The following is a 13,151-nucleotide window of genomic DNA, read 5'->3' on the forward strand; positions in this document are numbered from 1 at the left end:
TCGCAGATGACACATCAGTTTTCTTAAGAAACGATTGTATTGTAAAGAAAGCCCTTAATACAATTTCATTGTTCTCTAAGACATCAGAATTATTCCTTAATATTAAAAAATGTTAATTACTTCCCATTCATTCATGCACATATTCTCAAATTGCTTCAATTAGAGTTAAGTCTGAAGTTAAATATCTAGGAATAACTATTTCTGGAGAGACTTTTTTTTTTAATCACATAATTGATATGAAGAAATCTCTCGGTCACTGACTATCCGGAGATCTTACTATTTTTGGTAGAGTCATCTTATCTAAAGCAGAAGGTATCTCCAAATTAATTTATCCATGTCACTCCCTATATGTTTCTTCCAGTGATATTAAAAAAGCCAACTCAGTTATATTCCAATTCAAATGGAAAAATAAAACCCATTATATAAAAAAGATCACAGCTAGTTAATGAGTATGACAAGGGTGGTATTAAGGCATACTTGACACAGCCAACTTCTATGTGGTTTCACATACCAAGGTCCTTGTTTGGAAAAAAACAAAACAAAAACGGTGGGCTTGATTTTGTTTTAAAATTTGATTTTGAGGTAGGCAAGATTCCTATCAATTTGTCAAATTTCCTTAGACAAATTCTTCAGTTTTGGAAAATGACATTTATCCATAATTTCTCTCTTCATGGTTCAACTTTATGGAACAATATAGGAAATCAATATTTAAGAGTAATTGGTATGATGAAGGGATTTTGTTCATAAGTGATCTTTTGGATTGCAACCGTGACCTTTTGGACTATATGGCCTTTTTAAATAAATACAATTGAAATTGTACTCACAAGGAATACAGTAGGATTTGCAAAGCAATCACTTTACCACTGATTCAGTTAATCCAAAACACCTTAATATACTCAAATGTTAAACCGGTATTGCCAAATTTAGCGATTAATGATTGTACTTTATGTGATAACAAATGTAATAATAAGGTGATCAGTGCTATTCTGAAATCCAAAGTGTTTCACGATTATAATAGAGAGCCGTGTGTGTATGTATACATGGTCCTAATATGGAGACCTTGTCTATTATGGTGAAAACACATTCTAAATGTATTAAATGGCCCATTTCCCCAAAGGTAAAAGAAACTATCTTTAAAATAATTCATAAGGTTTACCCAGTTGCAAATTTTCTAAAGGAAAGATTTAAATTTGAAGTGGATCCCTGTACATTTTGTAATGAAACAGACCAAATTTTAGAGCACATGTTCTTCTATTGCCCTGTCTAAAATATTTTGGGGTCAATTTAAAAAATTGGATATCACTTAAAAGTAAATTACATTCCTGTCTTTGACATTTCTCTTATTTTATTTAACATGGATAACTTAAACTCATCTATTACTGATATGATTAATATCATTATTCTTATGGGTAAATATCATATTCATTGTAGTAAATGGAGAAATAGTAAGCCGTCTCTTGTTTAGTTCATAAATGCTTTCAAATTATTTGTCTCATCTCTTGAAAGAGTGTATTCTAACAAAATGGCAAGAAAGATTTATGAGGATATACCTCGTTTATTGCTGTTTTGATTTTTGATCCCATGGTTCAAGCCTTTTGCTTCTTTGCCCAGTGATTTAGAAATGGTTTTTGTTTATATACTTGTATATGTACCTTTTGTAAACCCCCCCCGAATTTTGTTTTGTTTTGTTTGTGTATTCTGTCAGCATTTGTTTTGATGGTGGACATATTGTGTTGTGTTATATGGCTTGTGTTTCCTCTGTGAGTCATTGTATGTTGTTTTGAATGTGTCAGTTAAAAAAAAAATAGCTGCAGCATCTGGTGGTGAGGATGGGTCAGGAGAGGGAACAGGCTTATTGCAGACTCCGTTTTTGGCCGAGTAGATGTCGTCATAAAATTAAACTGCTCAAATTTGACTGGAATTGCCAAGAGTTCTCGCCAGACATTCAACCAAATGAAAATATGTAAGATATTGCAAGGCTAAATATATAAATTTGGTCACTGACTCAGGAGCAATAAGGAGACGCATCTTGCATCCTTGGCTCCACCCTAAATATCTTAATTTTGTAAAATATTTAGATATAATTTAAATATTTAATCTTTGCTAAATATTTATTTTGTAAGACAAATTTAATATTGGTGGCACGGTGGCACAGTGGTTAGCGCGGTCGCCTCATAGCAAGAAGGTCCTGGGTTTGAGCCCCGGGGTAGTCCAACCTTGGGGGTCATCCCGGGTCGTCCTCTGTGTGGAGTTTGCATGTTCTCCCCATGGTGTCTGTGTGGGTTTCCTCCGGGGGCTCCGGTTTTCTCCCACAGTCCAAAGACATGTAGGTCAGGTGAATTGGCCGTACTAATTTGTCCCTAGGAATGAGTGTGTGTGTGCGTGCGTGTGTGTGTGTGTGTGGGCCCTGTGATGGCCCGGCAGCCTGTCCAGGGTGTCTCCCCGCCTGCCGCCCAATGACTGCTGGAATAGGCTCCACCATCCCCGCGACCCTGAGAGCAGAATAAGACGATGGAAATTTGATATTTAACATAAATATTTAAATGTCTTCTTTCAAGGGTTAGATTTATAAATTAAATATTTCCAAAGAAAGGATTTATTTATACTGCCAGATTTCTAAATCTGCAACAACAAAAAAAAGACCTGTGAACATTTTTCTATTCAAGTTTACAAATGGCACCCCATAGGTGGGGTGTGGAAATATGGGAAGAAAAACAATAACAACACAATAGTCTGGCTGAGAGACAAAATAAGAGCAAGTTAAGAAGGGGTCCAATAAGAGTTTGCCTTTGAGAGCAAGAGTATGGAGTGTTTTTATTGTTCATGTGCCCCCACCGCTCTCTCCCTCACTCTCTCTCTCCCCCCCCCCCCCCCTCTCTCTCTCTCTCTCTCTCTCTCTCTGCACGGGCATGTGCGTGTTTGTATGTGTGCCTCCCGTCTCCACTAGTGTTGTTTGCTGCCGCCACGGAGGAGCAGGGCAGAGGAGGGAGAACGGATGTGTCTGGCCAGAGGAAGACGGGAGGAGTTTGGCTTGGCATTCATGACTAACCAGCAGCTCGGTTCACGAGTGCTTCTCTCTCCATCCCTCCCTGTCTCCCTCCCTCATCATTTCCCTCCCTTCTTCTCTGTTTCTCTCTCGCTCTGCATCTTTTACAACTACACATGCTCTCAGGCTCACACACACTCACCACGCTCTGGCTGGACGTCATCTCGCTAGGCGGAACGAGGTGTGTGTGTGTGTGCGCGCGTGTGTGCGTGTGCACGCTTCCCGTTTATACGTGTATACATGCGCATGTAAGTGCACGTGAGGAGTTGGTGTGTTCTTCGAAGGTGAATCAGGGAGCAAAGTAGCGAACGCTGACGCCACAGAGGCAGCTTTGCTTGACTTGTGGCTTATGTGACTCTTGCTCTCCGAGTCACAGTGGACTAACCTCTGGGATTTTGTCGACAAAAACAGTGTCAGAGAGTGACAGAGGGGAGGTGGGGTGGGTTGTGGGGAATGGGGTCAGCGTGTGTATGCTGGTGAAATGTGTGTGTACATGGGATCAGGCTGGCATCCACAGTAACTGCTAAATAGAGTGATTTGGACTGGGGGTGGGGAGGAGAGGGATGTCTTGAGAGAGCATCTCTTCTCCTCTCCACTTTTTTTTCACCCTCTCACACTCTTTCTCTCATTAGTAATTGCTGAAGGTGTTTGGAGAGCTCTGCCTTATGTTTTTTTTTAAAAATTATTGATGGGGCTGATTTTGGGGTATATGTTGCTGTTTATTTTTTTAATCAATGTTTGCCAGTTATCTGCTATAGGTGTCTGTCTGCCTCCCATCACAGTGTCTTGTCTCTCTGTCTCTGTACCATTCTGTGTATGGTTGTCTCCTGCTTGCTTGCTATTTCTCTCTCTTGCTTTTCTTTCTCTTTCTTTACTGAATGTGTTGATGTCAAATTAGGATGTCTCAGTCTTGCATGAAGTGCTTCTAGGGTATTCACTAACACTGACTCTCTCTCTTTCAGTCTGACTGTACAGTTGTAAATGCCCTGGAAGCTCCCCGGCTGAGGAGCTGGAGGATTGATGATGGATTTGAAGGAGAGTTGTGGCAGCAAGGGGAGTCGTGAGAGCTCCAGTCTGCGCCCCACCTCTTGGCAGGCCTTTGCTGAAAGCAGCACACTGCATGGCCTGCGCTTCATCTTCCCTTACGGGCAGCCCACTGCTTGCCGGATGCTCTGGGCTGCTGCTCTGCTGGCTTGCATGGGACTTTTAGCCTTGGAGAGTGCTGAGCGCCTGGCCTACTTTCTGTCTTACCCACATGTGATCAGTGTGGACGCTGTGGTTTCGGGCAGCCTGGTCTTTCCTGCCGTCACCATTTGTAACCTTAATGCCTACCGTTTTAGCCGCCTCACGCGCAATGACTTGTACCATGCCGGGGAGCTTCTGTCCCTGCTGGATGTGCACCTGGCAATTCCGCAGCCTGACCTGGCAGAGCCTGAAGTGTTGGCTTTTCTCCAGGACAAAGCTAACTTCATTTCCTACAGGCCCAAGGCCTTCAGTATGAAGGAGTTCACTGAGAGAGTTGGCCACGACCTTAAAGAGATGATGCTCTACTGTCGCTACCAAGGCCAGGATTGTAGCCACCATGACTTCAAAACCGTGAGTCACATACCTTGTTGTCTTTTAAATGTCAGGAGTAGTCTGGGCCTGGTTGGAGCCAGAGCCTCCTTGCAGCTGTTCAGCCCTAGGAGGACAGTAGCAGCGAAGAGCCTGGGTTGTTTGTCCATCTGTATTTTTGATTGTTCAAAATGGAGATGTGTGCTATTTTTTTGGTTTCGTTGTTGTTGAGTTGACTTGATGTATGCTGATAGCTGCTGTTTCCCTCCTACGCTACTGTGCTGAGTCCCCTGCTGTGTATTTTCCTTGGGACTTGGTACTCTGTGCAGTTTTGTTTAATAGCTTTGTGCATCCTCTGCTGTTGTTTTGTTTTTCTTTCAGGCACTTCTAGCGAGTAGCCATTATCTTATTGGTGTCTACTGTAACAGCTCTACAGAGTTAGCCATTCTTATCTGTCTGTTAAACCTAGTGAAGATATTCTAACACATTTTAGCCTGAGAAGGAAACAAAACCAAACTTGAGTCTACATGCCGTAGTTGCTAGTAAATTCCCCAAATTAGGCACCAGCCATTTTCATTATATCAGAAGACTGGTATCATATAGTGGTAGATAAGACCATCATATGTGGTAAGAACCACTGTCTTGGTACCAACCAGAGTAGTTTGTAGGATAGACGGTGTTTCCCAACCTGTTTAGTTTGTTTATTTGGCAAGATGTTTGTGTACTATATGAGGACAAAAACCATAAGCATTGTGATATGTTTGTCATTATCAAAAATGAAAAACTGTCACCCCATGAAAGGTGGGTATTAATAACTACACCCCAAATACCATAATAATGCTCACTCATTTCAGTAATGGGCTGGGTCTATATAGCATGATAGGGTTAGAAGCACACTGGAAATGTGAAAGTTGACAGAGGAGAATTAAAGCTTTAAATAGAATTTTCCGATGGAGGTGCTGAGCAAAAAGTGAAGTGTATATCTCCAAAGCAATTACAGTGGCAGTTGACCATTTCCAAAGATGTAAAAATTGCACACTGAATATTTTGAATGGTCTTTTAAACAATATCAAATGACTCATCATGGTTGATTTTAAATTAGTCTGAAACTAATCATCATTTAGAGAGCCCATTCCACTGTGTTCCCTTCTTCTTAATGTGCTGGTGAATTTGGGCATTTATGTGTCATAGTGGCAAGCTATCAGAAGTATATTTCTTTTCCTTTAGGCCACACTTGAGTTACATAATGCTGCACAGTTCAAGATGCCATCACACATGTTCAGCAGCAGCTAACCACACCTAACAACAACCACAACTACACCTAACAACAACCTCAACTACCACCTAACAACCACCTAACAACAACCACAACTACCACCTAACAACAACCACACCTAACAACAACCACAACAACCACCTAACAACAACCACACCTAACAACAACCTCAACTACCACCTAACAACCACCACACCTAACAACAACCACAACTACACCTAACAGAGACCACAACTACCACCTAACAACCACCAACCACCTAACAACCACAACTACCACCTAACAACCACCACACCTAACAACAACCACAACTACCACCTAACAACCACCACACCTAACAACAACCACAACTACACCTAACAACAACCACACCTAACAACTACCACCTAACAACCACCAACCACGTCACAACAACCACACCTTTTGGCTGAAGTCTCTGCTCAGGCTGGAATTGCTCCATGTTGATTCTATACAAGTTTGCTCTCTTTGTGTTTTTAAGAAATGTTTTTCTGCATATACAATGAAAGCAGTAGTAATAGAGATATCTTTAGGTACTGACTGGCTTTGATGCGCTTTTCAGTTTGAACGAGAACACTTGTCATTAAAAGAGATGCATATGAAATCACACTGCTTCTTAACTGGCAAAGTTCAGACATACCATTGTGGCTTTAAAGTAGCAATGTCATGTTTTTATGTAAGCAGATGGATTGATACACTCATGTCTCATCTTGAGGAGGGTTCGGTAATGTATTGGTTTTATCGATTCAGATTCTGGTGGAATCCTGGTTCCAAGTCTTATTAAAGATTTTGAAGAATAGACCAAAATGTTACAAAAGCAAAAACTATGATTTCAATATAGTATTTGGGATTTAGGATGTTTGTCATCTCCCGGCAGTATTACACTCACATTACTATGCCTACACCAGATACTATCATTCTTCAGAATTCAGTTTTAACATACAGTAAATAATAACTGGATATATATAAATATTCATTAAATAGAATGAAAACCATTCATGTGTTTTGCCAATCTAAATGGAGAGTCAACAGCTGAGCGGAATTAAAACAACATCCTGCCGAATGCTGCCACTTCCTGGTAACAGTCATTCCCTCAGTGTTCCAATGTGTCCTCAGTACACTGCTGAGAGGACTTCCCCACCAGCAGCTCTCTGAAGGTTCACTTCAGGAGGCTCATATTGCTCTGTGAACTCATATCTGAGAGAAATATAGAACATTAATATCATTACCTATCTTGCCTGGTAAAAGTTGGATGCCGGCTCTGTGTTTGGTGTTAAATCTGAGTGCGAGGTGCTTCGCACTAGTTGACTCTAGTGTTTGGATGACTGGGACTGGGAGATACACGAGAAATGGTGCAACCTTTCAAGTTTAAATAGCGCTGCAGTAAACACTTCATACTAGAAGTGCTTCCTCCCTTTCATGAAATTACATTACTGTCATGATCACAGTTTGCTCTATCACTGTTTTCTTTTGTGAGAAGACAAAAAAACAAAACACTTCTTCTCTGGCTTCTCTTGGCTGAAATAAACAAAACTGGAAGAGCCACCTCCATTTTATTGACGTTGGAGATCAAGTTTATACCTGCATATTCAAAATGCGAGATTTACATTCAGAACAATTATCATGCCATTATACAAACTTACTGATGGCACTGTAAATATTTATAAGGTACACATAATGTATTAATAAAGTGCACCTCTTTTATAATGTTCTTATACTAATGGTACACATTATTGTATGCACAACTGATCATGTGACGGTTTTAATGATTTTTATACTCATGCCCTTAATTAAGATGGATTCTTTCAACGGAGTTCTCGTCTGTTTCACAGCAAGCCAAAGCAAAGCTGCAAGTCCCCGGGTAGCATCTTTCAGAAGAGCTTGTGATTCTCTCATCGTTTCAATCTGGTGAATCCTCAGGGAGGGAATCTCAGCTATGTTGTCAATGCCTCCCTGTACTTCTGAGTCTCTATTGTGATTTTCTGTTTGACTCCCTGTAGTAAATGTCTTATGTGTTGTGTGACACGCTTTGACCCCGTGTTGCATTCAAAGATTTGCCCTCTGCCTGTTGCCTCACTCTTCTTGAGTTCCTCCTGCTTTTTGTTCAACTTTTTCTTTTCTTTCTGTGACACACCTCCTTATCTCCTGCACGGTCTGCAGAGAGGGGCTAGACTCCGTCAGCATTTGAGTAACATTGTGATATATATATATATATATATATATATATATATATATATATATATATATATATATATATATATACATATACATATATATACATATGTGTGTGTGTGTGTGTGTGTGTGTGTATATAATCCAGTGAGTCAAGTAAATTCTTGATGTAAATTATTTATGAGACAGTACAAGCCTGTTTCATGCCATAAACAATTTACTTGACTCACTGGATTATTTTGCTCCTTATTTGTTGAGCACTTTCCCTACCATTGACTGTTTCTTTTAACAACGTTTTATATATATATGTAGAATGATTGGCGATGAAATGAGAAGCTTCTCACACATTCTTCACATCATATCATGTCAAGCAGCAGAGATGGACGGTTTCCTTTAAGGAACATAGAGCTGTGAAGCTTGTGAAACTTGATAAAACACTCAATCCACTTTTAAGCAGGCTGATAATTAGTGCTCATTCTTTCCTCAATCATTTTACCTGCTATTCTTTCCTCTATTTTATATGTAAATGATAACAGTCACGGGCGGCACGGTGGCGCAATGGATAGTGTGGTCGCTTCACAGCAAGAAAGTCCTGGGTTTGAGCCCCAGGGTAATCCAACCTTGGGGGTCCCCCTGGGTTCTCCTCTGTGTGGAATTTTCATGTTCTCCCAGTGTCTGACATGTAGGTCAGGTGAATCGAACCTACTAAATTGTCCCTGGGTGTGTGTGTGTGTGTGTGTGTGTGTGTGTGTGTGTGTGTGTGTGTGTGTGTGTGTGTGTGTGTGTGTGTGTGTGTGTGTGTGTGTGTGTGTGTGTGTGTGTGTGTGTCTTGTGATGGACTGGCGGCCTTGTCCAGGGTGTCTCCCCCGCCTGCCGCCCAATGACTGCTGGGATAGGCTCCAGCATCCCCATGACCCTGATTAAGGATAAGCAGCTTGGATAATGGAAGGATGTATGTGCTATATGACCTTAGGGAGGAATGTGGTGAGTCTGGAGACATGGCAGTTAATAAAGTATGACAGTATGACTGATGGGACTGGAGCACAGCACTTGCACATATCCATTTCATGTCCACATACACACATTTCGCCTCAGATACCTTGTTGTGGATGGCTTACCCTTTGATTTTGTTTATATGGGAGCCCATCTGCACCTTGAATTTTATCCTAAATAGGCACTCAAACACACTTGTAGTTCTCAGTGATGCCAAAATAGAGGGCACCTTTCAAACTGAGTCTAACAGTGCCCGCATTGTCCAAACCAGAATCTCAGCTGTTGATTAGTCCAGAGCCAACTTTTACCCATGGTTTATCTGAATAAGATTCACTTTTCAATATCGTTTCCATTGCTCTTTCATATGAGTGGCCTCTACTACTATTAAGCATAAACATCATCTAAACTGAATGACGAGATAGGGTTTAGACATGGCTACATGGATAAACATGTACTTTATATGACTTTATCCAAATATCCAGCTTGAGAGTATCCAAATACTCTCAAGCAGCAATGATGCCATTAATCAATGAGGCCACTGAGTCTCAAACTTAAATAAATCATACTTATATATATGAAACTAGCTACCATAGCTGTGAGGCTAAACAATGCTGAATGGTCATGTTGGCTGAACAGGATGCAATCAGAACCAGTATTTCAATACATACATATGTTATGATATGATGACTTCACTAGTAGAATAAGAAAATAAAACATTTTCTAAAAGGTCATATGTCAGTTGCATTTGATACATTTATATCTAGTATGTACACAATGTATAGAAACGAGCAAATATAGAATGGTAGATAATTCCTTAAAATTGCAGTGGTTTGTGATTTTGTGAAATTGGCCTTTTGACCACCATTCATTTTACATTTATGGCACTTTGAGTGCCCCTAATGGCCATTTTTTGGGTGGCACACCTGGTTTTACTTTCTCTTTACCCATGTGAGCCTTTATTCAACTCAGTGCCATAAGGCTGGCTGCTGGCTGGCTCCAGTCCTTCTTGGTATCGTAGTCTGTGAAGCCAAACCATGGATTACTTAGGAATATTAAAAATGGCTGTATCATGATGAATATTCCAGGTCCTTATTTCAGTCTACATCTTTTGTTCAATATGTACATGAAATTGATTTTTTTTAGGCTGGCATGAAATTGAATTTTTTAGGTGAAAAGAAAGACCAACCTAAAATGTGTGTTAGAACAGTTTAAACCCACCTCCACACTCCTACCCTTCCTCCTCTCCCGCTGCCTCAGGACATGCCTTCCCCCTCTCCTTCTCCTTCGCCCAACAGTAGCATAGTTTCCACCGGCACCCTGCTAGCCAACAGTACTGGTGGTGGTCATTGGTAAACTGGGCCTTGACCGATCTGGTATGGAAATCTGATTTATGATCAGCTTATTTGATTTGGCAAATGTTTTACGCCGACTACGTGAATCACATTGTGCACATCTAAATCACGAATGAATTTAGAGAACAGCACTTTCCTCACATGATATAACCACTAACCTTGCCCAGATGCCAGCCTTATTTGAGATTGCTCTTCCATGGTGATCAGAGGTGCGTGTGTCTTTTGTCCGGTGAATAGCGTAGGTTCAGGAAAACAGTTCTTTTCTTCCACACAACTCATCAGCTGAAAATCCCCAGTGCCCTGTTGGTCGTCGGAGGATCTTGAATGTTTAAGAAATGAAAAAGGATCTGGTCACCTTTTCTTTCTGTGAAAACTGTGTGGCTTGCAGGAAAGTTAACCGATTATAACAGCTGGTTTAGTGGGGCAGCTTAGCTCCAATATTCTTAGGGATTGTGCATTTTGTGATAAAAGTGTCAAACTTGGTACATATGTAGCTTAATATATTTAGAAGAAATTTGGATATGGAGCCACTGAAAATTAAGCCCGTAGTGGCCATGGCAGGCATGGACGTTATTAGATCGCTTTTAGCGGGGCTGTGGCCTCCCTAAATTTCATATCAGCCATTATAACAAGACGGAAGAGAATGTTACCTTTCCAAAGATACCAATATTATTGTTCTAGTTCAAATAGAACCATATATATTTCATTTTACATATCAGATGGCACCAATGCATGTTGAAAAAAAAACTAAGTTGATAAGTAGTTACTTTTGTAAATAAAAAAACAATAAAAAACAATAAACACTGTTGAAGTACTGAATTGTGTATTGTTTCCTGCAATTGCTGGTTCTAAACCTTGACCAACAGAAGAGGAGTGTTTAGGTATAGATGTCTATACATAGTGTATAGATGAATAGGGGAGTGTTTAGGTATAGATGTCTATACATAGTGTATAGATGAATAGGGGAGTGTTTAGGTATAGATGTCTATACATAGTGTATAGATGAATAGGGGAGTGTTTAGGTATAGATGTCTATACATAGTGTATAGATGAATAATGTCTCAAAAGTGACTGGAAACTTAGTTTTTTCAACATGCATTGGTGCCAACCCGATATGTAAAATGGCATATCTCTGGTTCTGTTTGGACTAGAACAATAATATTGGTATCTCTGGAAATGTAACATTCTCCTCTGTCTTGTCATAATGGCTGATATGAAATATAGGGAGGCCACAGCCATGCTAAAAGCGATCTAATAACGTCCATGCCTGCCATGGCCACTATGGGCTTAATTTTCAGTGGCTCCATATCCAAATTTCTTCTAAATATATTAAGCTACATATGTAAAAAATGTGACGCTTTTATCACAAAATTCACAATTTTTATGCTAAGCTGCCTCACTAGTTAGCGGGATGAGCAAGAGTAGGTTATCTTCCAATAAAATTGTGGCCAGCGGTAATGTGAAGACATGTGATCCTTTGTTCTTCGTCCTTGTATTCTGCGGAACAGAGTTTCTCAATTTTCCTGTGGAGTCCAGAGTGGTCCACGGCCACAGAGAGCAAATTTCAATTTCCGCTGTCGTTTTAGGGTGAAATTAAGTCACCGAATCCAGTACGACCGTAACCAATACTATTATAGTGGAAGGTGAAATGGTGGGTGGAGATTACCTGTTAGGTTGAGCAGAGAATTATGGGTATTGTAGGCGATGGGCAGGACAGCTCCCTCATTGAGAGAACTACAGACAATCACATGTCGTGTATCTACAGGATAACTGAATTATACAACGACCAAGGTGTATCTTGGTCTTCTTTTATTTGATAGACCGTAGTAACATTACAAAACGACTGCGTTAAGCAGGCACGAAAACACATGAGTGACCCTCTTACTCTGTCTTCTTCCAAGGGCCCGCACCAGAGTGGCGCGCATACATTTATACAACATACACAACCTATAGACCACCAGAACACTTCCGGGTACCTTGACAACAGGACGCCAGGAGAGGGGGATAGAAAACCCAAGCCGCCAAGCCGCACTGTATTAGATACGCAGCCTAGTCGTAGCTACGATGCCCAAAAGTTGCTGTGTGGTGGACTGTACTGTTAACAAGAAAAACAACCCAAATATTTGTAGACGTGAAACTCAGTTGCGGGGTAGGTTGATTCATATCCCTCTTCCCCTCCCCTTGCCTTCCCTCCTCCAACAAAATTTTCTGAGACCCGCTCTGGCCCCTCCCTCACCTCCTCCCCTTCCACTCTCTCCCCCTCCCTGGAACAGTTTGGTCTGGCGCAGGTTGAGCTGGTGGCTATATGGAATTCCACAGTTAGCTAAACCTGTCTGAATGGGATCACATTCTTCAAACCCATATGTATTTTTATCCATTAAAAATCATAAAATAGTCCCTCCCCCTTGAATAGTTGGTCACATGCTCAATTTTGTTTATCTTTCCTAGAAACAAGGGGTAACTACCCCGGTCTCCCTTACCCAGTTAAAATGCAAACATTGTTATCACATTATTATTGTCATCCTTATTGAGTAGTATATCATGCATCATTGTATGCAGTCATGTGCAATCCAGTAAAAAGTAATAATTGAATAAAATGCAAACATTTGTTGAAAATGTAGCCTAGTTCCTATGTCTTTTCCCCATGGCTGCTCTAGGTCATGATGTGTGATTTAATTTTTGCCTTTTATCATTTCAGGGTGTAATGCATGAGTGGGGTTATTAACCCATTCCCCTGTTT

General features: G+C 40.7%; 1 protein-coding gene across 2 annotated transcripts in view; it reads left to right on the forward strand.

The window, feature by feature from the left end:
* Positions 1-4,069: 4,069 nt before the first annotated feature.
* Positions 4,070-13,151, forward strand: part of asic2 (acid-sensing (proton-gated) ion channel 2) — an 813,603-nt gene continuing 804,521 nt past the window's right edge. For both annotated transcript variants that reach the window (XM_056287454.1, XM_056287453.1), the window contains exon 1: positions 4,070-4,642. In XM_056287454.1, the coding sequence (XP_056143429.1) occupies positions 4,070-4,642 (573 nt within the window). The remainder of the gene's footprint in view (positions 4,643-13,151) is intronic.

Source organism: Lampris incognitus, chromosome 10 (genome assembly GCF_029633865.1).
Source record: "Lampris incognitus isolate fLamInc1 chromosome 10, fLamInc1.hap2, whole genome shotgun sequence".
Taxonomy (NCBI): Eukaryota; Metazoa; Chordata; class Actinopteri; order Lampriformes; family Lampridae; genus Lampris; species Lampris incognitus.